General features: G+C 45.8%; 3 protein-coding genes across 12 annotated transcripts in view; 1 reads left to right on the top strand and 2 right to left on the bottom strand.

Moving 5' to 3' along the window:
- PDE1B (phosphodiesterase 1B) overlaps positions 1 to 3,971 on the top strand; it is a 121,710-nt gene extending 117,739 nt beyond the window's left edge. For all 9 annotated transcript variants that reach the window (XR_014521856.1, XM_083486675.1, XM_083486676.1 and 6 more), the window contains one exon: positions 630 to 3,971. The gene's annotated coding sequence lies outside the window, so the exon portion shown is untranslated. The remainder of the gene's footprint in view (positions 1 to 629) is intronic.
- LOC310699149 (histone H2B 5-like) overlaps positions 1 to 13,556 on the bottom strand; it is a 960,349-nt gene that overhangs the window by 215,103 nt on the left and 731,690 nt on the right. The gene's annotated exons all lie outside the window — the stretch shown is intronic.
- The window catches only part of PPP1R1A (protein phosphatase 1 regulatory inhibitor subunit 1A), a 69,236-nt gene continuing 61,951 nt past the window's right edge, over positions 6,272 to 13,556 (bottom strand). Inside the window, exons 6-7 of one of the 2 annotated variants that reach the window (XM_083486751.1) lie at positions 11,429 to 11,555; positions 6,272 to 8,068 (exon numbers count right to left, since the gene is read on the bottom strand). In XM_083486751.1, coding sequence (XP_083342877.1) covers positions 8,065 to 8,068; positions 11,429 to 11,555 — 131 coding nt within the window. In that variant the 3' untranslated portion in view covers positions 6,272 to 8,064. The remainder of the gene's footprint in view (positions 8,069 to 11,428; positions 11,556 to 13,556) is intronic. The other variant, XM_083486752.1, reaches the window with a different exon arrangement.

The following is a 13,556-nucleotide window of genomic DNA, read 5'->3' as shown; positions in this document are numbered from 1 at the left end:
ACATAGCAGTTTTCTGTGCAGAGGGTGTTTGTTTGTTTTTAGTGGCAAAACATTCAGGTGTGTGAAATAACACCCCACCTAGCTAGTTTTTAATAAGCAATAATTGTGCCCCAGATTTTTGCAGTTTAGTGGCATAGTCCAGATGCAGGCTTATTACCTGAGAGCAAGGCTGGAGAACGTGTGGCCCTTCATACATTTGTTGGACTCCAACTCCCATCAGCCCTGGCCAGCATGGCCAATAGTCCTAGATGATGCAAAATGTAATCCTGCAACATCTGGGGGGGGGGCAGTTTCCTCAGCCCCACTCTAATGCAGGGTTCTTCAACTTTGGACCCCCCAGATACTATGGGACTACAACTCCCATCATCTCCAGCCACCTTTAACCAATGATCTGGAATGATGGGAGTTGTAGTCCAACAAAATATGAGGATCTGCCCTGCTCTAGTCAAACTCCAAGCATTGCTCTTGCTTTCTTGCTCTTATTTTCAAAGGTTATTGTTAATTTTGTTATTTCCCAATCAGAATTGTTTTCATGATTTAACTCTGGTGGAAGGTATGAATGGCTTCCTTCCTATCCAGACCATGGACACGCTCCTGACTCTTGAGGCTGTTTCTGTTTTTCCTGGCAGGTCTCCGACGCAATTTACTCCAAAGTCTTCAATACCATCGACAAAGCACCATTCGCACAGGGAGGGAGCCTCCCCAGGCTCGAGAAGGGTGTGACATGAATGTGACCATCAATACTACTAGTAATAATATTAATAATGATAAATGCAACTGTTAATGAGTCAACAATGTCGACATCACACAGCACCCACTACCTGCCCCATCCCTGAGTTGCAGAGAATGAGAGAGACACATACCCCCCATGTAACTGTTAGAATTCCTGCTCCATGATTGCAGTCATGGGGTTTTTGTCTATCCCATCCCCCAAGCACCAATGAATGAGTAAATGGCCTCGGCAACACCGAGGGCTTACACTCACAGCCACCCTCCCCCTCCCTGCTGTGCCAAACGGGCCGGGTAAGGCTTCTCACTGCCAATCCAGCGAAGTGACTGCCGAGACCGCTGCCACATTTTTTTACTGTATTGGCTGAAATTGCACTTTGGAGGAGAGTGTCAAGGCAATGGAGAGAGAATTGCACCCCTGCATGATCAGTATGGCTCCTAGCTGGCCTCAGGGGTGGACTAAATTAATGGCATCCCAAGAGTCCCCCCCTCCCCACATATGAGGTTCCACCTGCAGTTCTCCTCCTGGGGCAGTTTGCTGACGTCTCTCACAAGCCTCGTCCCTTGTATCAGAATGTGTATGCCCTATACTCAGCCTCCCATTTTTATGAAGCCAGATCAGCCAGCCTCTCTCAACTCGTTAAAGCATTAGATTGGCTCAGATCTGCTGTGTATTGAATCTCACATCTCTGGAGCAATAGTTATATTGCACAGTGAAATAGTGCAACCCAACCCAAAGGATGCCACCTTTATCCATGGCCTACTGCCGGCAACTGCGTTTCCACTTGTGAGATGACATTTAGGCATCTGTTGGAGTTGCAGGCACCCATTTTTCTGGCAGCCATTTGGTCATATGGGTTGGGGGGGGTAAGAGGAAGAGTTGAATTGCAGTTCCTCATCCTATCCATAGACTGAATCCATTCTGTCTGCCTATAGGGGATATGCAGTATGGAAGTTGGATGGACCTTATGCCTGCTGGTTATTCTGCAGCTACTGGGTTCTGGGCATAGATAGCTCACAGGATGTCCTAGTGGTGCATCTTCTATGGACTGATACATTGATCTGTGCATTCATGGGATCTCAAAAGCCAGTTCGTGGGCTTGGATGGTCTTTAGTTAAGGACCCTGTTTCCCTTTTTGATTGATGCAATCATATCGCTGTGTGCGATGGAGATCTGAGGCAGGTTCATCTCGTATGAATGTGAAGAGAGGAGGGCAAAGGGTTTTGCAGATCAGGACCAGGGTTTAACATGAGCCAGAATCCATTTTTAATGCTAGGGCTTTGCTGAGTTCTGGCTACAGACACTCCCACATATCTGAAATCTTGAAGGTATGTCTTCCAGGTAAGCTTTCTAGGTAAGCTTGAACCTCAGCATTCATCCTCCCTCTCTCTTTCAAGAGGTGAGCCATAAGAGAATCAGGGCTTTGGATCCTCATTGGAGTGTAGCTTGAGGCTGAGACGCATCGCAGAACATGTACATGGAGCATCTCTTGTGAGTTCTCATGAGGTTTGGGGTCATCTGCTGAGTTAAAGGGTTGAACTGGCCAGTTCCCAGCCTGGAGAAGTCTTCCTTCATGGAATGTCAACCCAAATGCTGCCCCTAGAAGCTGATATAACACAATAGTACCCTTATGTACCCTTCCTGCCAACCTAGCAGTCTGAAAGCACGTCAGAGTGCAAGTAGATAAATAGGTACCACTCCAGTGGGAAGGTAAACGGCGTTTCCGTGTGCTGCTCTGGTTCGCCAGAAGCAGCTAAGTCATGCTGGCCACATGACCTGGAAGCTGTACACCGGCTCCCTCGGCCAGTAAAGTGAGATGAGCGCCGCAACCCCAGAGTCATCCGTGACTGGACCTAATGGTCAGGGGTCCCTTTACCTTTATCCTTCTGTTACTGTGCATATGTTCATGTACAGCAGATATAGGGGACCTGTGGCCCTCCAGATGTTGCTGAACCACACCTCCCATCAACCTTGGCAAGCAGAGCCAAGGGCCAGGGAAATGGGAGCTGATGTTCAGCAAGACTGGCAGGCCAGAGGTTCCTCACACTCTGATCTATAGCATAAGGAAGTATAGTATTGGAAATAGAGGTTGCCAGCAAGAAGTTGAATGACATGGTGAAAATGGGTTGAGAGACAAATTGAGTGCATGGTGAAGCTTCAGCACTTGCCAAACTATGCATGGATCTTGACAATCCATGTTCTCAATATGACCATGCGACTTGACATTAAATTATGGCAGCAAGTGACTTTGAGAAATTCTGCCTTAGGCCAATCTTTACATTCATATAGTAAAGCATATGGTTCAGTCTCATGAGGGCTGTAGAATGCCCGCTGAAGGGGCTCCAAGAACAAAGGAAAAGGTGGACCGTTCTGATTTATTTTAAGAATACCCCAGTGCATTCTGGGGCAATGTGGCTAGGCATATTGACATGGACAAGCTTTCAGGCAGAAGGAGAGAGAGAGAGGGTTGCATTCAGTGCCAGCCCCCCTCAGAGTAGACTAACTTAGGTTCATCAATTTCAGTGGCTCTGTTCTGAATAGAGCCCTGGATACAATCTCCAGAGACTGTAGTCAGGTGAGTTGGGGGTCTCTGGCCAAGAAGCCATTTTGAAGCTGCTGAAGGTGTGCAAGAAGTGAAAAATCTCCCATTTTTGTGGCAGGACAGGATGCCCCCTCCATTCCTTCGCAACCAATGTCTGTCCTAGCCTGAAATCTTTCATCATATGACTTGTGTGATTTGGGACTCACTTCCTCCCTAGCTGTAAGCACTTGGAATGGGGACCTGGTTGAGAATTTGCTCTTTGGAGCTTCTTCAGCTATGCTTTGAATGCTTCCCCTGAGACTTAATGAGGCTGAATAAGGAATGTCAAGGGCTGGAGCTACCTTCACCCCAACTCTGCAGTTTCTTCCAGAGTGTCCAAACTGGAAGAACCTTGCAGCTCCCATCTCCAGCCTCTTTGTCCTCCAACTCCCAGCCCCAGAACTTTGTAAATATTCTCTTTGTCAACACATTTGGTCCGTGGAACTCTGTATGTGTCTGTACCTCGGACATAATTTTTCTACCATGCAGTAACTCTTCTTTCTTTTTGGTTTTGTTTCTTGAACTCAGATTCTTATATTATAACAGCTCCATACAATGCAGAATTCCAAATTATGCGCATGTAAAAGAAACTTAATAAAAGAATAAAAGGAAAGTGATGATCAAAAACAGCAAATAAAAGGGAAGGGGAAGAGACACAAATGGCTGGTTCTCCTGGTTTCTGTCCATCAGAAATACCACAATAAGCACCTTGCAAGCAGGGATGGATGCCACAGCTTCTTTCTGACTTCCTTTTCTCATGTGATCACCGATTGTCCATTGAACCCCATTTCCCCATAAATCTGGTTTCTTTATTTAAAAATGCCCCCAGATTTGCATTTCAGTAAGCAGTTTTAGGAGCCTTGGAAGCTGCCTTGTCTATACGGAATGACTGTTTCTCTCCAGGGCTTGAGGCAGGGCTCTCTCTCTCCCAGGGGATTGCTCTACCACTAAGTGCCATTCCCTAAAGTAGTTTCTCAAAATACGCATTTCCAAATGCATTTAATCTCAAAAGGCAGGTTTTAAAGCCGATCTTGATGCTTTTTCTGAGCCAAGAAATGCAGCACCACAATTGCATTCCAATCTGAATTTTTGTCCAGGAGCTGTAGATCAAGTGAGCCTGTATCAGAATGTGAAAAGATCAAATTCCTCAAGCATCCCAGCTGGCAAAAGGCAGCGCTTGTCAAGGCTTGATAAAGAGGGGATGATGATTGGTGGTGGGGAGGTCCTTGCAAAACAGCCCCTGTAGAATGAAACGGTTATGTGGGGGGTGGCAGTGATGGGAAACAGCTGCTGAAACAAGCGCCCCCCGGTAGCCGGTGACAATTGTCGGGGTCACTGTGTTATATGTATGCAGCGAGAGTCAACAGGAGGTGTGATGGTGGTTATGGGGAATGACCCAGAGACTTGATAAGCTTATTAATGGGGCCCCAGAGCCATTGCATGCAAACTGAGTCAGTTGGTGGAAATTCCCAGTCCTGAAAGGAGGTTCAACCTCCTTCTGGATCCTTCCTGCTCAGCTCCTTGGCCAATACAGACTCTCAACCCACCTTCGCTGCTTTCCATTTGGAGTGGGGATGTGGCTGCCACTTTTATTGATCCGCAGGGTCAGTGAGGTCAGCCCATTAGCAATTTCTCTCATGGACTATCCCTACCATGTTTTAAGCAAATCTGTGTGTGCAATTACCTGGCACACAGGTAAGAAAATGAGTTGCATTCCGGTGTAAATGGAAAGCTATGGTTGGCCGTGAGTCTCTGAGCTAGTTCACACGTAGTGCTAAACCAAACCACAGTTTAGCACAAATGTATGCACACATTAGTGTTTCTGGAAATTTCAATAGTTGCCCTCCAGTTCAGGTCATGAGCAGCATGGCTTGGTTTAGCATTGCATCCAAACTTGGACTCACGGTGTGTCTGGAGCAGAGGCAGAGGAAGGGGGTGCAGTGGGGGTGGGTTGCCCCGGGTATCACCACTGAAGGGGGTGACAAAACGCTGGGCGGCACTCACTGCGGGGCCTGCAATGCGCCCAAGCCATGCGTCACTCCTGGGAGAGATGCAGTGGTTTGGCCATGCACAGGCTCTGCACTGCCTCAATGGTCCGCCTGCTGCCTCTCCCCAGCTGTAGGACAGCTGAGAGGGAGGAGACAGGCAGAATCCTCGGAGGCCCCACAGAGCACCCTGCCCCGGCTCATCCTGCTCCATGGTGGCTGGCCCTGCCCCCGGGCACAGGGCACACATGCCTGCCCAGGACCCAATTGGCTTGCTCCGCCACTGGTCTGGAGTGAGGCAAACCGTGAGTTTGGGTTCAGAAAACACTCCTAGCTAAACCATGGCTTAGTCCACAGCAGCAGGAGTAGCAGGAGAGGAGCACAGTTGCTGTGAACTTCTCTCTAGCAACCTGCACACTAAGCCATAGTTTGCCTTCATATTGTGAATCATTGTGTGACTCAGCTCTCCATGGGTGCAAATTCAGGCATACCTTTAGCTCTGCATCTTTATGCTGCACACAAAGTTAAATCAGAACTGGCAAGTAGGATAGCATCTGCATTTCATTTAGTCACCAAAGTGTCAGCCAGGACTGCACTGGGACTCCCGGGTGGCAGTTGTCCTCTTCCTTCTTATTTTCTTATTTTGATGGGTTTGTCCCCAGACACTGTCAGGCAGAATCTCTTCCTCTCAAGCACACCACGAAAAGAGAGGGGAACCTGTGGCCCTCCTGGTGTTGCTTTCATAAATCCACCAGCTTCATGGTTGTGTCTTCTAATAAGGAAGACAGGCTCTGACTCTTGCCTTTGGTGTCAGACAAAGATGGTACGTAATGCTGGCCGAGAGGCATTTTTGCAAACCAAGGAAAATGACACATTCTTGACAGCACTGCTGAGGCTGAAAGACGGAGCCCTGCCATGTTGTCATAGCACCACACAAACCACTTAGGGCAAACGAGTGATTTTGGAACTCAAAAACCAAGCAAAGATGACCCGTTTAATAAAGAAATAGAATTCACATGTGTGATGGGGGAAGAGAGCCCAGAATGCTGGTCCGGATATGTAAAACTCTGCCAATGATTCAGGGATACACAATGTACAACTGATGAGAAACTCAAGTGGGATCTCTGGTATCTCGGACCTGTGTATCTAGCCTGCAGCCTCCCCTTTTGCGGGTGGAGCAATGAGTGTGTTAATAAAGGCATGCAGCACCTTTCCCCAACCTGGTGCCCTCCAAATGTTGCTAGAACTACAATCCACCATCTCTGCCCCATTGCCTATTCTGGCTGAGGCGGATGGGAATTGGACTGCAACAAAATCCGAAGGGCACTGACTTAGGGAAGGCTGGCAGGATAAAGGCCCATGTCATATTGAGGCTTTGGCTTAAAACACCAGTGTAAGAGCCACGGATCTGTCCTCCACTCCTTCGTCTAGGCTGCATCCAGCTGGTTTCTTTATGACAGGGAAGCCTTGACTGCATTTTCTATTACATAAGAGCAAAATTCAAAATACTGGTAGTATGTCTAGCATAAAGAGAAAAAAATAGCTATTTCAAGCACTCACGACTGTGTTACTCTAACGTCCCAGGAAATAAGCAGACCTTTTTTTTGTTTAATGTGTGACAAATACTGGAGGTTATGCACACACGACTGAGGCCTGTAGGTTGTTTCAAGGGAGGAAAACCTGCTGCTCTCTCCCAGAAGGCACTGTTGTATCTTGTCACTCCCAAAGAAAGGACAGCTCAGCTGGAGAAGGAATAAAGAGGAGGTTGTCATTTGTTCAGATTCCGCCCACAATGATAGGCAGGAACCTTTTAGGTGGCCGTCCAGATATTCTGGACTATAGTTCCCATCATCCCTGACTGCCTGAGGCTAATGGGACATGGAGTCCCAACCACTTTTGGAGGGCTCCAAGTTCCCCCATTCCTGCTCTACTTACTGTTCCCATCCTAGTTTCCTTCCAAAGCATGATAGGAGGAGCTGCAGATTTTCCCAGCCTGCACCTATCTATGGCTACAGTAGAAAGCAATAAAAAATTGTAGAAATCAGTATTGGACGGCTAGGAAAACATCATTGTAGAGTATAGAAAAATGAGGTCTAAGGGAATAAAATCATCTAGCTGGTGGCCTAGATCTCTCCCACAGCAGATGAAATAATGGTAAACCTATTTTTGAGCTGTACTACATAAGTGAGACTGCAGGTGGAAGCTTACATGACTGAATGCTCTTCTACCCAACAACGACTACTACTACAACAAAATATTGTATATAAAAAATGGCACATCAGAGAAAGAGCTAAGATAGAATTCTCTGCAGTTCTTGGCATAAAGAAATCTATTGTGTGTGCTGGGAGTGCACAAGCATGTGCCTCACTCCCCACCCCCAGCTCTTAAAGTGGTTCAGCTCCAGGCATAAGACTTTACAAACTCATCTGCTGTTCTGGAGAACTGGGCCAGTGATAAATGTACAATATGGAGATTTCTCCAGCTCTGCTAACTAACAAACATACTCTCTAGTGCTGATTCACCTTTTTCTACTTCAACACCTAAAACATGAGCCCAAGCCCAAAACTGAATAGATATCCTCCCCTAGGCCATTGGACATTTCATTTTAAAAAAAGAAAGGGGGGGGGACATTACAAACATCTGAACAGCCATTGAAATCTTTTTTTTTAAAAAAAAATTCTTTAAAGAAAACTGCTGTGTGATATTCCCGTATGCAGGCATGAGCTCCGCCTGTGTTCAGACGTAACCTCCATTCCTGAAGCAGTGCATCACCTATGGAACAAACAAACAAAGTTTGTAGAACAGGCTCTTCAAAATGGCTGCTGAAGACCAAGGTTGGTTTTAAAGTGGAGCTGGGATATGCACAAGAGTTTAATTATTCTGTGACAAATGCGGCAAAGGTGGTTGCTATCTTGTCCGATACCTATTTCAATCATTACTTCTGATCACTTCATCTGAAATAGGGAGATCTAGGAGCTGGAAAAGATATAGAAACAGGCAATCACAAAAACCAAGGGTTTGGATTGTTTTCCTTACAAAAGGCAGGGATAGCTCACCTGTGGCCGTTCAGATGTTACTGGACTACAACTCCCATCATCTCTGGCCATTGGCTGTGCTGACTGGGCCAGACGGGGATTGTAGACCAACAACAGCTGGAGGGTCAAATGTTCTTCTCCTCTGCTGTAAGAAAAGGCTAAAGAGTGTGGGACTATTTTGGGTGGGTGGGTGAGGACAGAGTATATGGAATTATGCATGGCATGGAGAGTTCAGAGATGCATTTTTCTTCATGGCTCATAATACTAGGACTTAGGGTCACCTAAGGGAATTGATTGGCAAGGAATGTTCTTTCTTGCATGCAAGATGCAACGGAATTTAAAGCCATGGGGTTAGATAGCTTTAAGAAGGAATTAGACCCCTTATAGCTCAGTCGGTAGAACATGAGACTTGTAATTTCAGGGACTGAACTAGATGATCCTCATGGATCTCTTCCAGCTCTACAATTATTGATTGTGATTCTGTGAACTCACTGGAGGATACACCTACTAACATCTATGAACTATGTAAGCTCAGCAGACCCTCTTAAAACAGACTTTGCCAACCTGGTACCCTCCACATTTTTGGATCAGAACTCCTCTCAGCCCCAGCTGACCAGAGGCAATATTCCTCTGAACATCCAACCGTGAGGGGAAAAGAACACAGTGGGGAGGGTTGTTGGCCCAGCAACAGATCTTTGGTATGATCCAGTAGGATCTCTAAAATTGCCCCTTGACTAAATATAGAGACCAAGCTAATCACAGCCCTTGGTAAAGTTAACAAAATAGTCAAACTGTCCAACGATAATAAGAGGGTTGTCATCTCTTTTAGTGGTGCCTGAATGCATCAAAGAACCTTGAAATCTCTGCTTCTGTTTGGCTTGTGCTTTGTGTTAAGACAACACATTACTGGGTACAGGTAGGCACTCAGGTGTGCGGGAGTCAGAGAGTGAAGACTTGTGCCAAGTCTGCTGCATGTGTCTGCATCTCCCCTGGGGCCCACATTGTATCTTCATTCTCAGTATACTAAAGTACAAAGAACGTCCCTTTCAGTTTTCATTAAGCCTGGGCTTGAGTGAAGCAACCAAACCTTTCCCTTGACCAATTTGATCTGAAATGAACTAATCTAAGCTGAAAGGAGAACTAATTGAAGTCACAGTGAGACTTCATAATCCAGGCATCCACAAAGGGAATTTGATACCCGCAGAGCTAACATGCTCTCGCTCTCTCCCTACTCTCACACCATCCAATGATTTTTATCACTGCGGGACTTGCAGCTGCATGTGTCTGCATTGTGCCAGAGGTCATGCAGATGGCCTGGCACCTGTGGCCTTTTGATCTGCAATACAGCTTGCTTGCACATGCACAGCAAAAGATAAATATTTTATCATGATTATTTTGTACCCCAGAGCATCCTCTGTCCCCCCTCAGGTTCACCTGGACACGCTGCCTTTATTTAAGCATAGCTCTCAAACCCATTTTCCTGTTCAGTTGCTCTGTGCTGAAATGCATGAACTGAAGAATCACAAAGGTGGTTTACGCGGCAATATCTGAATGAGCATTTTCAAATATTGCCCTGAGTGCCATTCCTATGTATAAAAGGCTCGTGTTTGACACGTTTTTAAGTTTAGAAAACAGGAAAAAGGGGGGTTGGGGTTGACCTCCACCAGGTTGAGTAGACATATTTACCTTCATAGACCTGGTAGTCTTATCCATTCATTTTAATGGGTCTACTCCAAGTAGGACTAACATTGGCCACAACCCATTATTTTGGTATTGATACTCATCCATCCCTATGTTAAGATGTACATACCCCTTGCAGAATAAAGTATCCACATTGCATCAATGTTCTGCTCAGTGCCATGCATGTGTGCCAACATATGGAATTTCTTCTTTGATGTGCATACAGCAGGTCATATTAGGGTTACTATGCACCAAGGCAGAACTGTGGGTTTATTCTTCTTTACTATGTGCAGAGAGATCTTGATGCGCTTCTGGGATATACAGTGTCCCTATTCATCTGGGCAAACATTTGCATTGCATTTCAGAAAATGCTGAAATTCCAAGTGAATGGGTGGTATTTGCTATCACATTTTAACTTGTTGTCCTGGGGTGGGGGTGGGGACACTAGAAATAACTGATTGAAAGAAACGATTGAAAATGTGAAACAACTGTTTGCAGACACACACACACAAAATCCAGCAGCTATGAACCATCCACCTCTTCCTGGATTTTGGTACAGTATTTTACAGGTGATCTTTTTTTTTTAATGTGGCAAAAAGTGTTCACCCATTCCAAGGAAAGGCAGTGCTGCTCCAGGAAGCACTGCCTCACTCTAAATCAGCTTCACTCTAAATCAACTTCATTTTGCTAAGCCATCACTGACCTGGATTACAAGAAGGAAGTGGGGGAGGAAAGCCCTAAGCCTAGGGAAAGCAAGCTGAAGCAGCAACAGACTGGGGAAACAATAGCTATGAAGGAGCAAGAGAAAGGTGAATCGCAAATTACTTTCACTTTCCAAACCCCAAAGAGGTAAACATTCAGCAAAGTCAAAGGCTTTTTCCTGCAATACTTTCCCTAGCTCATAAAGTAAGACTATATATCACTAATAGCCTGGAGAAGAGGAGGTTAAGGGGTGATATGATAGCCATGTTCAAATATATAAAAGGATGTCACATAGAGGAGGGAGAAAGGTTGTTTTCTGCTGCTCCAGAGAAGTGGACACGGAGCAATGGATCCAATCTACAAGAAAGAAGATTCCACCTAAACATTAGGAAGAACTTCCTGACAGTAAGAGCTGTTTGACAGTGGAATTTGCTGCCAAGGAGTGTGGTGGAGTCTCCTACTTTGGAGGTCTTTAAGCAGAGGCTTGACAACCATATGTCAGGAGTGCTCTGATGGTGTTTCCTGCTTGGCAGGGGGTTGGACTCGATGGCCCTTGTGATCTCTTCCAACTCTATGATTCTATGATTCTTAATGAAGGCAATTTCAGAATTGGTATAATACACCCCTGGGTGTCCATTCTATTCAGAGCAGAGTTGGCTCCTTTATCTCCCTTTTCCTGCCCCCTCCCCAAATTTAGAGGCACAGCTATACATACTCCTTGGCCAGCTTCTGCTTCTCCACAGAGCTCTCCGGTGGTATATGAACTCCTTGCTTCTCTGAGGACAGGTCTGGCTTCACATTACTGGGTCTCTCTGCGCAGCAAGCTCCCGTGGTGCTTCCTTCTGCACAAAACAATTGTCAAAAAGTCCATGAGGAAATGGAGGGATTTTTTAATTGATTCACAAAACAATCAAGCCGCGGAGCGGAATAGGGAGAACAGCAACATTGGCAGATGATACTGGCGTATAGAGAACAATAACAACAACAAAACTAAAGAACGTCTGTCAAAACAGCTCCAGAGAAATCTCTCTAAACTGGGTCACTGAGTGAAGGCATACCAGATGAGATTCACTGTTAATAAGCAGACACAGTTATACTTACTTCTCACTACATACATGCATGAATAGATTCTCAATTGGTTGGAACTGCTCAGGGAAGATTTGGGAAGGTATAAATAACGAATAATGGGAAGCTCACAGGGAATGTTAAACTCAGTGTGCCATGACAATAAATTCCAGTCATAGCCAGCCCCCTCTCCCCAAATCCATATGGCCACATGGGCATTCTGAACTCCAGCATGTGTGCTTTCTCCCATCTATAACCCTGCCAGAGAAAACTTTATGCACACCTCTTGGCACTTGAGAAGCCGTTACCTCTGTTAAAGTGATCAGACAACTCTTTGGATGCTCCACGCATGCACTGGAAGCCCCACACCTGCAAAGGATTGTGAGGGTGCGCAATAGTAATAGGAATAATAATTGATTATATAATCATTTATTATTTATACCCTGCCCATCTGGTTGGGTTTCCCCAGCAAAGGGATCAAAAAAGTAAAAGAAGAGAAAAGTATCTTAATGCTGCTAATTAAGCCTAGACTGCATCAAGTATATTCCTTAAGAAAATCTTCAGTTGGGGCGTTTTGTCTATGGGAAAAGAACAGGGAGTATGATGGTGATTTCTTTAATAGAGGGTAACAGAGAAAGTTATCATGTACATTTTTAAAAAGTAACCATTTGATCAATATTCTATAACAGTGTACATTTTTACCTTCGCAACTTGTGTGCCTTCCATAACCATTGACTGAATAGCTGCAACAGGGCTGCTCAGAAGAGCCTCCTCTGTGTGCAAATCACGTGTGCACATGAAAACAGGAAAATGCCCACCACCTCAGTTTCATAGAATCATAGAATCATAGAGTTGGAAGAGACCACAAGGGCCATCGAGTCCAACCCCCTGCCAAGCAGGAAACACCCCCTGCCAAGCAGGAAAGCAGTTTCAATGTTCATGTGTTGAGAAAATGTTGATGGGAGTGGGTGGCTATGTGCATATAGCCGCCTATATGCACAGAGAAGTTTTGTGGACAAATGGCCAACATGGAATGTTCATAAACATTCTGGCTTTGGAAGAGGAAGGATCAGCCACAGGCGCTGAGTAGAGATGGGTGCAGTCATCTGAAAAGGTGGGGGAACAAAGGGATAATAGGCCTAGAAATCGGGTTGAGTGAAGAAGTGAGGCAAGAAGGTTCGAAGCAGGAGCTGAGGGTGATAAGAAACCCCATGCAAAGCCTAAAGGAAGGAAGGCAGGCTGTGTATGCTGCTTTGGAGAATGGGTAAAGGCGGGTTTCTCAAGAGTGACGAATGTGTCTGTAGGGTGGCTGTGGGGAACCTGTGGCTCTCTAGATGTTGCTGGAATAGGACTTCCACCCTCCTGACCTTTAGCAGTGCTGGCTGGGGTTGATGGGAGTTTTAATTCAACAACATCTGGAAGGCCATAGATTCCCCAACCCTGTTATGGGGGTGGGGTGCATGGACTATCACTGACAAAGGTCAATATCCAGAGAGAATCGTGTAGTGAGGTCTTCATTTCCAAAATCAGTTCTCTGTGCCATCGCACAAACTGTCGCCTCCTGACAATGCAAGAGGCACTGTGATTTGACAAAAGAAGGGTGGGGGAAGTGTGCACAGGAAACCCCATGTGTAGGTACATAGAATCACCTGCATGATGCATGCACCTCTATCCCATAATTTACTTATGCAGCTCTATGTATGAAGTGCCATAGGGTGGAGTTATTAAGAGAGCCAGGCTAACTGACTGGGCACTGCGGCTTATTCCATCTCTTAAGG

This window comes from Podarcis liolepis (genome assembly GCF_965112155.1).
Source record: "Podarcis liolepis genome assembly, chromosome: 2".
Classification (NCBI taxonomy): Eukaryota; Metazoa; Chordata; class Lepidosauria; order Squamata; family Lacertidae; genus Podarcis; species Podarcis liolepis.
Note: the sequence above shows the minus strand (reverse complement) of the source record. Positions and strands in the feature narration are given on the sequence as shown.